The sequence below is a fragment of the Cyrtonyx montezumae genome, unplaced genomic scaffold, assembly GCF_038088225.1.
Source record: "Cyrtonyx montezumae isolate F1298 unplaced genomic scaffold, pur_monq_1.0 scaffold_16, whole genome shotgun sequence".
Taxonomy (NCBI): Eukaryota; Metazoa; Chordata; class Aves; order Galliformes; family Odontophoridae; genus Cyrtonyx; species Cyrtonyx montezumae.
Genome location: NW_027071892.1, coordinates 11,646,090 through 11,660,005, shown reverse-complemented (window position 1 = coordinate 11,660,005; position 13,916 = coordinate 11,646,090). Strand labels below are relative to the sequence as shown.

General features: G+C 50.1%; 1 protein-coding gene across 3 annotated transcripts; it reads left to right on the top strand.

The window, feature by feature from the left end:
* The first annotated feature begins 3,339 nt into the window (after positions 1-3,339).
* Positions 3,340-13,329, top strand: AP5Z1 (adaptor related protein complex 5 subunit zeta 1). 3 transcript variants are annotated; one of them, XM_065732897.1, is made up of 18 exons: positions 3,340-3,392; positions 3,465-3,602; positions 3,999-4,185; positions 5,940-6,084; positions 6,506-6,618; positions 7,109-7,277; positions 7,699-7,839; positions 8,207-8,244; positions 8,325-8,487; positions 8,736-8,914; positions 9,424-9,566; positions 10,378-10,527; positions 10,765-10,876; positions 11,267-11,364; positions 11,568-11,700; positions 11,884-12,098; positions 12,403-12,595; positions 13,135-13,329. In XM_065732897.1, exons 1-18 carry the CDS (start codon positions 3,352-3,354, stop codon positions 13,327-13,329), a joined length of 2,553 nt encoding a protein of 850 aa, XP_065588969.1. In that variant the 5' UTR covers positions 3,340-3,351. The 3 variants fall into 3 exon arrangements, with proteins under 3 accessions (XP_065588969.1, XP_065588970.1, XP_065588971.1); XM_065732898.1 differs by lacking the exon at positions 13,135-13,329 and having other exon boundaries at positions 12,403-13,109; XM_065732899.1 differs by lacking the exons at positions 3,340-3,392; positions 3,465-3,602; positions 3,999-4,185 and adding an exon at positions 5,162-5,267.
* Positions 13,330-13,916: the final 587 nt, after the last annotated feature.

The window sequence follows — 13,916 nt, the reverse complement described above, 5'->3', positions numbered from 1 at the left end:
TCAGGCAGGTAAATTATCACTGGTGCACAGAGAAACAGTTTCTTCAAGGTGAGATTTCTCTCCTTGGACAGTACTTCCTTCTCCTTATGGGATGTGAGGTCCCTATTTGCAGAGAATAAATTTTCTCTAACCTGACAAATTCGAGTGCCGGTGTAACTCCAGAATGCTGAATTCAGAAACATGCATTTTGACCTACATTGAACTACCTGGGGCTGGGAGAACTATTCTTAAAAGCACGTGATACTGGGCTTCCTAATCTGAAGAGCTCTTACCAAAGCAGCAATTCCTGTGTGTAGACCTGAGCAAATGGTTTGCCTCGGTTTCTGCTTACTGTCTGGTGGTTGGGCTTTGATATTTGAGGCAGATCAGAGTATGAAGGTGTTACAAGGAGGAACCAGAATAGGAAACAGCTTTCCTCCTCGGTAGAAAGAAAGAAAAGAAGAAGAAAAGGAAAAAAAAAAAAGCCCTTGTAACAACCAGCCTTCCCCTGTTATTTCCTATTATTTGATTACTGCTCCATGTCTGCTGCTGGGTTAAGCAACACACCTGGTATCACTTTGGCACCCTTGATCCCAGACTGTTCAGTCTCACTTTCTTCCCCACTCAAATTGAGTTTCAGATGCACTGTAAGCAATCTGTAACAAGAGCCTTCCATAGAGCTAGGGGTTGAGGAGAAATGTCTGTTAGCTCAAGTAAAATGAGACTTAATTGGAGAGGAAGAAGTGATGTTTCCTTCTGTTTCCCTGCCTTGCTGCTTGAAGTCCAGTGCAGGAGGTGCTGATGCTCTGCTGGGCTGTGGTGCTGTTCCTTGGATGTGGGCAGGTTGGTTCTGCAGCAAGGAATTGCTGTAAGCCTAAATTCCCTGTATTCCTACCCCCAAAATGGTCTTAAAATATAGAGAATCAGAGTAGTGTTCTTTGTGAGATCTTCTTTAATGGAAAGCAATGTTAAAAAAAAGTGTTCAACTGTAACGTTATGGAAAATGGAATGGTTTTAAAGTACAACAGCCTTACAGGATGGGGAGCCTTGGGTTCCATGTGTGCCATTCGTACCACAACGGGATGGCCTTGTCCAGACCACCACCCAAAGGACTATTTGAAGCTGTCATGGGCTAATTCAAAAGCTGTGTGAGCAGTGGGTGGTAAGGCTGGAAGGCCTGGTCAGATTCTGAATACTTTCTTTAAAAGAAAAAAAGAACAAAAGCCAGTCAGAGTCTCCCTCCATTCAGTGATTGCATTCCCATCAAGGCATGTGAGAAGGCTGCAGTGGGACAAGGACCAGGATACCTCAGTGCTGCAACAGAAGCAGGACTGGCTTTGTTACGAGGAGCCTTACCCCTCTCACCTGGATTCAGCACTTAAATTAAGGAATTGTGATTGGGGTGAAAGCCATGCTTGCACTTCAGTTCCTGGTTTTGCCTGTCCGAGACACCTCCAGCAAGAAGTTCTGGGTTTTCTTCTGTTTCGTAAAACTTTGCTGATATCAAAAGTATTTTTTGTGACTTGTCTTCACAATCAGTGCTTTTTAAAAAGAAAGGTGTGTATCCCAAGGGGAAAAGCTCCACTGTGGGCAGCGGATGGGGAAGTTCATCACCTTCATCAGGCCGCACTGCAGCTGTGCTCCTGGGAAGTGCTGACAGCACAGCCAGCACCCGAGGAGCAGGGCCTGCATTTCTGCATCAAATACAGTGGGTTTTGCTGTTGTTTTTCAAATATGGAGCCATGTTTTTGTTTTGTTCTTTTTTTAAGTGATTTGATATCTGAATGTGATTTCTAATGTACTGAGAACGTTAATATTTTAAAGCTATAACAAAGTTTTAAATTTCTACTATTTTTTTTTTCATTTATTTTAACTGTTCTGTTACCTTAATTTGATGTATGTGGATGGGGAGTGTTGCTTCTCCTCTTAGCATTTGTTTCTATAACCAGAAATAAAATTATATATGAAAGAGAACATGCCCTGAAATCGCTGCTTTTCAGTGACAGACCTGCTGCTCCCAGGGTGGTACTGCAGGGGCTCAGAACCAGGCTGAGCCTTCCACCTCTCTTGCAACTGATCCCTGTGGACACAGCACTGTCTCAGCAAGCTGTAGCTGGCTTCAGACGAGATGCAAAAGTTCGTGGTTATGCAGAGCCAATGATTTTTGGCAGCATGCTGTTCCACTTTGACCATGAAGGCATTTTTTCCTGTGGTAAGCTTGGCTGGGTGAGTATTTTTGCCTTTTTTCCCCCTTTTTATGGGGTCAGGTAGGATGTTTGCACACCTCGCTCTGTTTCAGAGTCCACAGGTGCCTGTGCGTGTGTTTGAGATCTGTAATGCTCCCCGTGGGGGTTATCAGCTGTTCCTCAAACTCTAGCTTTCATTTCATCAGGAACTGAAACAGTGTCATCTTCAGAGGTAAACTACTGCAGGATCTTTGCCTGTGACTTATAACCATCGTGTTACTGATGTGTACGGTGACAGAAATTACTTCTGTACCCACTGTACCTGAGTTAGTTACTTTTGTCATTCCTCGTTCTCATCAAGCAGCTGGAATTTAAATTCTTGATTTATGTTGGCTAACTCTGAGTTCCAAAATTGAATAGTAGGAGTGTTTTCAAAACCGCAGCTGCCACAAAGCTATCTGCTTCCGCGTTTAAAATAAAAGGAGTATACCGTGCAGCAAAAATGTTCACCCGGAGCCATTTTTTGGCATCCCTGTGCCCACCAGGCACGCAGCTGGAGGAGAAGGCACTGTGGGAAAATCAGAGCTCTGCTGCTCCTCTCTCCCTGCTGCCTGTGCTGGGGGTGAGAGCTGGGCTCAGGGATGCTGCCGCCTCTGAGGATGAGAGGGAACTGCCGCTTCGGTGGCCGAGGCACGCTGAGAATGAACTGCGATGCTGAGGAGTCCATCGGGCAGAGGGCTGCAGCAGAGCCCCAGGCGGTTAGCAATCCGGGAGGATGCGTCTGAGGGTGAACCGTCCTCCCACCGCCCGCTGAGCAGCTGTTTCTGTCGTCCTTTGCTCTTTGCAGAACGCGGCTCTTCCCGGTGGGGCTCCCGGACCTGCGCTCGTACCACGCAGCCCGGCGCTGCTTCGCTCCCGCTTGCCGAATAATAACAGCAGTGCAACCTCCAGCTACTGAATAAAGCGGAATTTGCCATCACTCCTTCTCGCAGTGCTCGGACCTCACCTCCGTGAGAGCGCTTCCTTCCTCGCCGCCCCGACCCGAGCCCCCCTCCGGAACGTCCCTAGGGCGGAACGTTCGCGCTTGGCCGCCGCGCGCCCCGGGCCCGGCGCTGCGGACCGCTTTCCTCAGGGGGACCGCTTTGACCGCGGACCGGGAGAGCGGCATCCAGGGACGGCCGGCAGCATGGGCACGGCGGCGGCCGAGAGCTTCCTGAAGCAGGCCAGGTAGCGGAGCGGGACGGCTCGGCCCCGGGCTGGGTGAGGGGCCGGATCCCGACGTCCTCTCGCCCTTCTCAGGGAGGTGCAGGAGGACGAGCTGAACAGGTTCGCCGCCCGCGTCGCCGCCCAGCTGCAGGGCCCGGAGCCGGGCCCCGAGGCCGCGGACTGCCTGCAGCGCCTGCACCTCGTGCTGGCCGCCAGCAAGAGGCCCCGCCGGTGAGTGCCGGCCTGTGTGAAGGCGGAGCGTGCGTCCTGTGAGCCGGGGAGGGGAGGGGAGGGGAGGGGAGGGGAGGGGAGGGGAGGGGAGGGGAGGGGAGGGGAGGGGAGGGGAGGGAGCGCCCCGTTTTGGAAACGCTGCGTTTGGTGTTAATTCAACCCCGGTTTGTTTCGTTTTCCCCGTTGCGGAGTGCCGCCGGCCTTTCACGGCGAGTGTCACGGGTGTCCCGTGGCGACCTGTGCTGAGGATCAGCATTCAGAAGCGAAGGCGATAATTAGGATATCGATAATTAAGATATTAATCGGAGTCGCGGCGAAGGGAGGCGATCCCAGCACCGCATGCAGGCAATAATAAGCGTGCGGCTCTGCTCCGCCCCGCTGTGCTCATCCCCGCAGGCTGGATGCTCATCTCGTGGAGCTGCTGCAGGCCGTGCTGTGCTCGCCCAAGTGCCCCGAGCAGATCCAGCTGCTGTGTGCTGCCGTCCTGAGGGAGATGTCTCCCTGCGATGGGCTGCAGCTCTCCTGCGATGGGATTCACGACACAAAGCTCCTCAGCCTCGTGTCCTCCGTCCTTTTGGCTCAGGTGAGCGGCCTCACAAGGCAGGCGTGTCTTCCCTTATTAATACAGATCTGTTTTCTGATTCTCCTGTGTTTCTTGAGCTCAAGGAGAGGGAAAGTCAGTTGAAGAAACCAGAGTTAAATCCATGTTCACTCAGGGAACATTAATAGTCTGTTTTGTGTAGGCAACTTTTTCTTTTAATATAAATTTGGATGGTGATTTAAAGATCTAGATTTCCACGGAGAAGAAAACGTGAGAACTCTTTTTTATGTTCTGACCACACTGATGGCTCTCTGGGAAATAAACTGAAAACCTCACCTTGCTTTTTTCCTTCCTTTATTGCTTTTCTTAACTGTGTCTGCTAAGGATAAAACGTTTTTCTTAATGCACCTGAAGCTTTTCATTCTGAGTTTCGCTGTATGCTTAGAAATATCTCACACATTTCTGTCTTGCACTTCTATAGAATAAAGGCGAACCTTGCGCTCTAATTTTTTTGAGATTCTAACTAAAACTGCTAGGAAGCTTTTGCAATTTTCCATGCTACTGATACTGATTCTGTTTTAGCCATTTCAGAATCACCTCTGTGGTGAGAAGTGCAGTGAGAGGCAGCCCTACTTCAGTAGAGCCTTTAAAAACGTGTTCTGTATTTGTTGCTGTTCTTAATGGAAATGATCTTTCTTCTCTCTGCCTGCCTGCCCATCCCACTTGTCTCTCCAAAACTGATGTTCTTCTTATAAAGCTTTTGGCTTACCAGAAATCACAGCCTCTGGTGTTGCTTTAGGAGCTGGAAACCTGCCATCGATTTTAGTCCAGTCATATTTTCCTCTGAGCACGTCAGTAGCATGTGTAAGCAGCACCAACGTTTGCAGTAGGCAGCAGCAATGTATCTGTGGGGCAGGGAGAGGTTATCTCTTCTTTTTTCCTTTGCTGTAAAGATCCCTAAACCTTACACTTCCTTTTCAATATGACCTTTCTTTCCTTTGGTCAATTTATCTGCATCTGTTTGGTATAGAGGCACAGAAAGTAACCAGTCCTGGATGAGGTTCTGACGTGGCATTTCTCACTGGGAACTTGCCTGTCGTTTCCTAATTGCTTCTAGTTATCAGGTACAAAGCTGATATTAGATGGAGACTGTCAGAAATTAGTGTTTATTCACTGCCTTCAACAAACAGCTGTCCAAGACCCCAAGCAACAGAGAAGCTTTAGATCGTATTGGCATGATGAAATTCACAGGGAAGAAAAATCTCTCCAAAGGCTGTGTCCACCTGTTAGTGTTAAAAAAAAATGTTTTGGACAGAAGGATTCATTGGCATGTCAGAAGCACAGCTGTAACAGCTTTATTTTCCTCCTTGCAAGGATATGGACTAAACAGGGAGTTCTCTAACATGTTGCAACAGTCCATTTTCTGTTCATAAATTTCTAATTTAACAGCTAGCAAGCTGACCACATGGGGAGTAGTTAATGCTCGTACTCACTGCTCTAGAATTGATGGATCAAAGTAGTGTTTAATTTGAAGACAGCCACTGCAGTTTTTGATTCCCACTTCAGGTGATGTTTGTCCACAAACATGTTGTTCCATCAAAGAACTCTCCCCTCCCAGGATCTATGAATTCACATTGCTGGAGAACTCTGTAAAATATGGTAAAACAGCCTGTGCTGTGAGTTGTTTTTATCTTTGACATTGGTATTGATGCCTGATGGAGCAGTTTTGTATGGTGTTGGTCTATAGTGCTATTAAGAGATTATCTGCCTCACTTTACCTCTGCTTTGTTTTTCAGGGAGAAGAGAAGGCTGAGGTGTCTGCTGTGGGACAGCGTGTTGTAAGAGCCCTGGAAGGAAGATTGCCTGAGGGTCAGAGTTCTCGATACCTTCTTCCCATCCTGTCAAATGTCATCAGCCTGTCACCAGAAGCTCTAACTGAGGGTAGGTACATAGGAGGCCTGAGATTACCATCCAGCTTTGATCCGTATAGTGATCAGAGAGGTCTCTGAAGGCTTTAGATGGGAGAAGGACTTGGAAGCTGCTATTAAAAGTGACATCTCTGCCACAAGGAAAGTGAACTCGGGTGAGGTACATTCCACCACTTAAAAACCAGACTGGGCCTTCAGCTGCCTGGGCTCCTTTCAGGGGACAGAATCTCTGTCCTGTAAATATCTGCATGAAATTAACACATACCTTAGCCTAGGTATGGGTCTCTAGATGCAGTAGGAATGTGAAACTACAGCTATTCTGAAGATTGTTGTGCACAGAGAAACAGAACGGCAGCTGAAGGGCAGCAGCTGTGTGTTGCAGAAGCTGCTTCTCTGCCTGATCTAGCCATGAACTTGTCATTTTCTTTGTACAGAGCAGACCAATGTGGTCAGCAAAAAGATGGCTGACTGGCTGAGGTATGCAAGTATTCAGCAAGGAGTCGCTCAGCCCTCTGGAGGCTTCTTCTCCAATCCCAGAACCAGACAGGTCAGTGTTGGATTGCTGTGGTTATCTCATAGGGGTGTTTGCTAGTCAGCAGCCTGCTGTTATGATCAACTTCTGATAAATCTGGGAGTGCTGCTGTCAGCAGCCTGCTGTACTTCGTCCCTTTCTTGGGGAGTAAGTAGTCAAGATGCATAGGAAATCAAAGTAAGGGTGTTTATAGCTTCAGAACTTAGGAGTTCTGCTGTAGAGAAAGAGCTTTGACCCATGAAATTGTTTTCGGGTGAGAATCTTTAGTTGGCCATGTACCTTGGGGTAAAAACCTTATGAGTGAGAGGGGAAAAGTTTGAGGTATTGCAGGTGGGGAGGAGGATCCAATGCTGCTGGCTTTTCTGTACAAAGATAACTGCCCCCTGCAGGCCCTACAGGGCACACGAACAAGGACTGCTAGTCTCCTTGGACTTAGTGGAGTTTTCCTTCCCTTTTCACCTCATCTGTCTCTGGGGGCCTTACCAGCTGCCATCTTTTCTCCCAGCCTGGCCCTGTCACAGAAGTGGATGGTGCCATTGCCACAGACTTCTTCACGGTGCTCTCACTGGGTCAGTACTACACAGAGGATCAGTGGCTCAACATGCAGGCCTTCTCCATGCTGCGAAAATGGCTGCTGTGCTATGGGGGCAAGGAGGTGAACACACCAAATTTGGGTATGAATCAAAGGGCTACAGAGCGGGGTGGGTTTGCATCCCCAAGGGGTGGATGTGTTGTGAGTTGATGAAGTGGCTGTGCCAAAAATCCAGCAAGTGGACGGAAAGTGGGCAAAGACGGAAAGTTTAGAGCTCTTGGACTGAGATAGCATCAATCAGGAGATCCTTTCTGACCCTTTTGCAAGGTTTTATTTATTCAGCTTTCCCTGGTTTCAGGCAAAATGCCACATGTCCCTGAGTTAGAGGGCGTGGGTGGTGGGAGATGGTGTATTCCTTACTATTCCTGTAAGGCTCCCTTTGTCCCAGCCTCCTTTACCTCACAGCATGCCTGGGGACAACCAGCTCCCTCTCTGTTGCTCAGCAGCAGGTGGGCTGCAGTGCCTGTGATGTGAGCTGGTACGTGACAACCTTTATTCTGTAGGTGACACATCAGAAATGGACGGGTCCGTTGTGTCTGTGGTCTCAACCTCATCCACGTCCAGTCGCCTGCTTCCCCCAAAGGAGCGTCTGCGGGAGAAAGCTTTTGAGTACTGCCAGCGGCTCATTGAGCAGAGCAACCGCCGTGAGTCTTGCCATGAGCCCTCCTTGCTAGTGTTCTTAAAACATCTCTGCTTTGCTGCTGCTTCGGGCTGGGATCTCACTCCCTCGTAGTCCACAGTGAGGCTGGAGGCACAGGGCTGGCTGCAGCTGCTGGTGCATGTCATGGGCCATCCTTCAGCTGGGCTGTTGGGGTGGATTTGGAGACAGTGCCCTTGTTCTGTCTCCTAACTTTGATTTGTAGGGGTGCTGTGGAGCTTGATTCTTACCAGCCTGGGATTTGGATCAGTTTGTGTTCCCACATGCCCTGAAATCTGGATTAGTGCTCATACTGACAGTGTTAACATTCCTGTTTGGACTCCAGATTTAACTTAGGCATCTTTCTCTGGCAGAGGCCCTGAAGAAAGCTGATGGAGACCTGCAGAAAGCTGTGAGTACACAGAGATAGACCTGAAGCTCTCAACGTTGTAACTTTCTCCCGCTCTGATCTGGCTCTCTGCTCTTCTGCAGTGTCTCATTGAGGCAGTGGCAATCATGGACATCATCTGCAAGCAGGACTCCTCCTACGTGTACCGCGCAGCGTCGTTCCTGAAGATCTTGCATGGCAGGATCAGTGGGGATGCCACTTATGCCAGGGCATTGCTGCCCATTGCCCAGTTCTTCCTAAATCATGGTAAGTCATCCTCCACAGTCTAGTCTGGCGTACTTGCAGCACAGCCTTTTGTCCTGGCAGTTTGCTGGCTGCTGGAGTTCATAATTCAGCCTTGGCTGTTCTCGGGGATTCGTGATCCCACTCCTGGAGAGACAGAAGCTGGACTGTCCTGTGTCTGTTAGAAAAACACACCCACTCCTAGTTTTTCCATATCCCTTGGAGCCCCTGTTGACGGCTGCTGGGCTCAGGAATGTGCTGTATCCTCCCAGGCGAGATGGCTGCTGTGGACTGTGATGCAATCTACAAGCACTTATTCACTGATATCCCAGCTCAGCTCTTCCACAACTCATCACTGGCCTTTGAATTTGTCCTGTTCTGCAAAGACAACAGCCAGCTCTTCACTGAGACCTCCAGCATATTCAGGCAAAATTTCCCAAATCTTTTCAAGGTACGGCTTGCTGGAGCAGCACAGGAGTCAGCCTACTGTGCTTCTTTTCTGAGCCTCCCGATCCTTCTGTTTGCCTTTCAGCACACCTCATAGCACACTGTTATGCTTCTGTGGCAGTGCTAGGAAGGGCACAGACAAGAGAGATGGGTAAGAAGGACTGTTAGAAAATTAAATGCAAGTTTGAGGTGGAAAGAAGGTTCTGAGTTTGATTAGCACTAACAGGAGAGGGGTGTCTGGGTTAGTATTACTGTCAGTGGGTAATGCAGGGTGCACAGTTAGGACACAGCAGTTTGAAACATTTCAGATTGCTCACCACGAAATCAGCTTCCAAGTGTGTGTGTTGAGCCACCAGCAGCCTCCCCACTTCTTGGCTGAACTCTTAGTCTTTGTTTCTGCTTTTCAGAAGTGACTTTCCGTTCTCCATCCCTTTTGGTCACAGTGTGAGAATTGTCTTGGCCTTGTGGTGGAGTACAGGGGATAGAGCAGCAGTTTGTACTGCTTTCTTGCAGTTTCTGGCATGGAACAGCCCACCCCTCATCGCTGAGTTTGTGGACATTCTTCCATTTCTGCTGGATGCGGGCACAGCCATTGAGATCTTCCATCTGTTGCTTGACCTTCCCTGTCTGACAGCAGCTCTGGATGTCCAGATGAGGTAGTGCTAACTTCCTTTCTCTTGCTTATCAGGGTTTTGATGTTGACTACACACTTCCCTGAGCTTCAGCTGCCCTCTGGCTGCTGCTGTCGGAGTGAGAGGCATTTGCTGCAGTCAGGTTAACACAAAGCTGCTCAGACAGCAGCCCAATTTTCCTGGTAACGTGCTGTACAGAAAGGGAGCTCTTACACTTCAGTACTGGACTGCCTTTGGGGCTCAGGGAATTGTTGTCATTTCACCATCTGTATCGAGCTCCAGACTGTTGCCTTGTGCTGGAGTGCCTGCCATCAGCCACTGCCTCCACATAGAGATGTGGACTGATGGGTCTTCCCTCCCTGCTCTTACTCCTCTTTGCTTTGTTTTGGAGGCAGACAGAAGATCTTTTCTAATCTCCTTAGGGACTGGAAGAGTGTCCAGGGAGATGGGAAAGTGTTGCAGCAGGGCTCTCACTGCTGTACTTCAGCTCTTCCTTTTCTTCCCTGACATTAGAAGCTCTTTTTGGAGTGCTCAGGAAAGGAAGTCATGCTTGATACAAGAAGTTGTTGGGCTTTGGTGTCTGAGGGGTAGGAGTGTCATTCTCCCCAGAAAATACACAGAAGCAATTCTGGAGCTGTGCCTGAGTTTGGGGCTCAGTTCTTGATGGGGTCTGTTTCTCACTGCTTCAGGCATTCTGGTTCTCTGGCTTCAAGTGAGCCTGGATTAGACCAACTTAATGTCCCTGTTTCAGTGCCAAATACGTTATTCCATTGCTCAGGATTCCAGCCTGGCCCATTCTCACAGTTCAGCACATTCTCTGTGTGCCTCCTTCTAGGTCATCCTCTCTCCCATCCTCTGAGAAGGCTGCCTGTGACCCCGCTGTGAAGCCAGCTGCCTGTCTGGAGGCCTTTCGCAGTCCCCTCCACAGGAGTGCATTCCAGTACCTTCTCCGCATCGAATCTTCCTCTGAAGATGCCCAGGAGAGGTAGGAAATTGCTTTAGGAGACTGCCACGAGGGTTTGCTTCTGCCTGCCAGGTCTGGGAGGCAGGGCTGGGATTGCTAGGGAAGGCACAGCTGCTTTCATCCGGGGTGAGGTGGGTTTGAGCTTCCCTCCCTGCATTAGTTCTGCCAAGTGCTCCAAGGCTTTGTGGGCTATAGGGAAGGGAAGACTAGGGAGAGCTGGGGGCACACCTTTAGCAATAGCTTCTTCATTGCCTGCAGGCTGATTCCACTCCGACAGCTGCTGGGATCCCTGGCCAGCAGCCCAAGGGTCATGCAGTGTGCAGACACCGTTCCTGTCTTGCTGGAGCTCTTTTTCAGTGTGGTGGCAGAGGTAAGCACTTTTTGGATGGTTTGACTTCCACACACGCTGCTGGGACTTCTTGTGACATGAAGAGCAGTCACAGAAGGGGGAGTGTTACACACTGCAACTTCAGCAGGGGGGTTGCAGCAGTGGGAGAATGGGATGGTGTAATGCTGACAGAGCACTGGGCTCCCCACTTCATCCAAAGAAGCAGGAGAGCTCCATGATGCAGTTGTCAGTGTTCACATTGTTCTTCCAGCCAGCTGTGAGCAAGTGTGGAACGAGTGCCAGCTACCTGCTTAATGCACTGCTCTGCTGCATCAGGCAGTGTCTGTGCCAGCCTACTGCTCTCTGACTGATCAGTTTGGGTTTTGGTTGCTGGAAGTCACTGCTGTTGCTGAAGCAAGGGTTGCTTCTCAGTTTGCAGATGCATCTCTGATAAACCAGCTGGTGGTGCTGGTGCTGCAGAGAAGCGACCAGCTCTACGAGATCCCAGCGTTTAAAGATGACGTGCATAGGTGAGACAGAACAGGAGGCCTGGCCAAGCTCTCAGCCCTCCTGCTGGCTGCAGCCTGGCTTCCCAGGACAGCCCAGGAGCTGTTGCAGTTGTGGCCATCCTGAGCACGCAGCTGCTGTGCTAGTGGTTGGATGCTGCCAGCACCTCCTTGGTTTGGTGACAAGAGCCTTGGCTGAGGTCTGAGCTCTCCCATCCCTGCTGCAGGGTGCTGAGCTCACAGCTGGTGATGCTCTGCAAGCTGCGCCCTGCACTCATTATGGAACTGTCCAAAGAGCTTCTGGAGTTCTCAGGAACTGTCAGCAACATCCAGAACAAGGAGCCCATCTTCACCCACGTGGTAAGTGGCGCCTGCCTGCTTCTGCCACAGGGCGTCTCAGCTGCAGTGCAATCTGTTGGTCAGCTTCTTTTTTCCTCCTCTTCCCTGTCCTAGCATTACGTAATCCTATTTGCCATTCCCTATAAATGATGATGAGATCCCTTTTCCTTCTGTTTGCCCTGAGTACATCTGCCTTCACTTCAGGTGTGGGCTATTGGAGAGTACATGTCAGTGTCCTACGACAAGCGCTGCACCGTGGAGCAGATCACCCGCTTCTTTGAGACTCTAGAGGCTGTGCTGTTTGAGGTCACACAGCTCCGACCCCAGGCCAACGTCCCCAGCTATGCACCCCGGGCCATCACTGTCCTTATGACTGCCCTGACCAAGCTGGCAGCTCGCAGCCAGGACTTGATCCCCAGGTGAGGACAGATGGCAGAAATTTGCAGATCTGATGGATGCAAGCACGGATATTTGCAGTGTTACATGATCAAACTTGGCAACTGATGGAACCTGGAACTGAAAGAGAACAGAGGAAGCAAACTGTAGGGAGGCAGTTTGGGGAAGTGGGATTTGTGTGCTGACGAATGCCCTGTGCACCAGGACGAAGGGTGATTGGTGTCTTGTGTTTGCTTGCAACAGACTTTTGTGGTACACATGCTTACATAGTGACCTTGCTGGGTGCAAGGCTCTGCCAGCTGAATCTTGTGTCATTCTCTCCTTCAGGGTGTCCTTATTCCTGTCCAAGATGAGGACATTTGTGCAGAGCCCTGCTGTCACCTCTGTGTACTGCGAGGAGGACCGTGAGGAGATCCTTACCCGGGCAACTGAGCTCATGAACCTGCTAAAAATGCCAAGCGTGGCTCAGTTTGTGTTCACACCATCTGTGGATGTGGCCCATACACGGTTTCAGAAGGAGGTGAATGACACTCTCCCTGCTGCTCTGAGGATAGTGACCCGACTCCTGGAGCCAGCTCCCGGCTTCGTGCCGGGCTGAGGGTGTGGGAGGCTCCAGCCTCCACTGATCTGACACAGCCAGCGCTCAGGGCTGAGTGCTCTGAACTGGAAATGAGGAACAAATGATTGTGAATGAAACAGAAAACAGGAGTAAGTAGAGCTGAGGCTGCTCTTTGGATCGCAGCCTGTTTGTGCACCTCTCTGGTAGCACCTGTTGCTTTTCTACCTCCTGTTCCTGTCCTACCTCTCTCAGGCCAAAATGCATTGAAAATAACAGTGGGTTTGTGTGAATGAGAGAGTGAATGCCTGAGTTAACACCCTGCCAGCCCTTCAAGCCCCTTTGCTGATACACATCCTCTTCTCTCCCTTCCCCTGGCTACACACGTGATTCTTCTGTCGCCTCTGCTTGCCAAGCACAGGCCTGTGTGAGGCAGAGAAAGCAGAAGTGACTCCATTAAATCTGTTGTGAGCCTTCACCAGTCTTTTGTCTCACCTTCACAGCAAACACACTGCGATCTGAGGGACAACTTCAGACAGCAGCTTAGAGAGATTTATCGATCCACTTTATTGCTGACACCAAGAGCATTTCTCATCTGCCCCCTGTCAAGCAGGTGCCATGCTGTGTTCTTTATCTGCACAAGAAGTTTATTATACATATTTGAGCTGTACAGTGTTAACAAACGGAATAGTAAATAAATCCCACTCGTCCCAGGAGAAGCAACCCCTCGTGCACGCTGGTAGATAGTAGGGTTTGTTTACAGTTTGTTTCAGTACCTCACTGCACTGTAACATAAAGCTGTGGGGCTGTTCACTGCCTCCAGGTGTGCCTGGAGAGTCAGACCCCATGGGGAGCAGGGGATTTTGTTCTGGTGTGACTGGAGCTAGCCCGAGTGCAGCCCCAGTTCTGTTTAGTGCAAACCAAGCCATCACAAAGCCCTGGCTCCTGGGTAGAGAGGGAAGTACGGCGTGCATGCGGATTTCTTGGGGGCTCTGGGCAGCCCCCTTCCCACCCTATAGGGCTCAGGAATCAGCCTAGCTCCTGATTCGAAGTCAAGTGAATCACCAGAGCATCACCAGGAGCCTCTGCTCACTCGCCTGGCAGAGCTGAGTCAGTGGCTGAGTGATGCACTGCTTCCAGTCCCTGCTGGAGGCTGCTTGGTGTGGTCGTGGCCTAGCAGAGAAGCAAGGCACTGATTGTCTCTGTGAAGGCTCTTTGTCCATCTTGCCATAACGAAGTCAGGCCAGGCTGCGTTCAGATCCGGTGTGAAGTGTTTCTCCTGCAC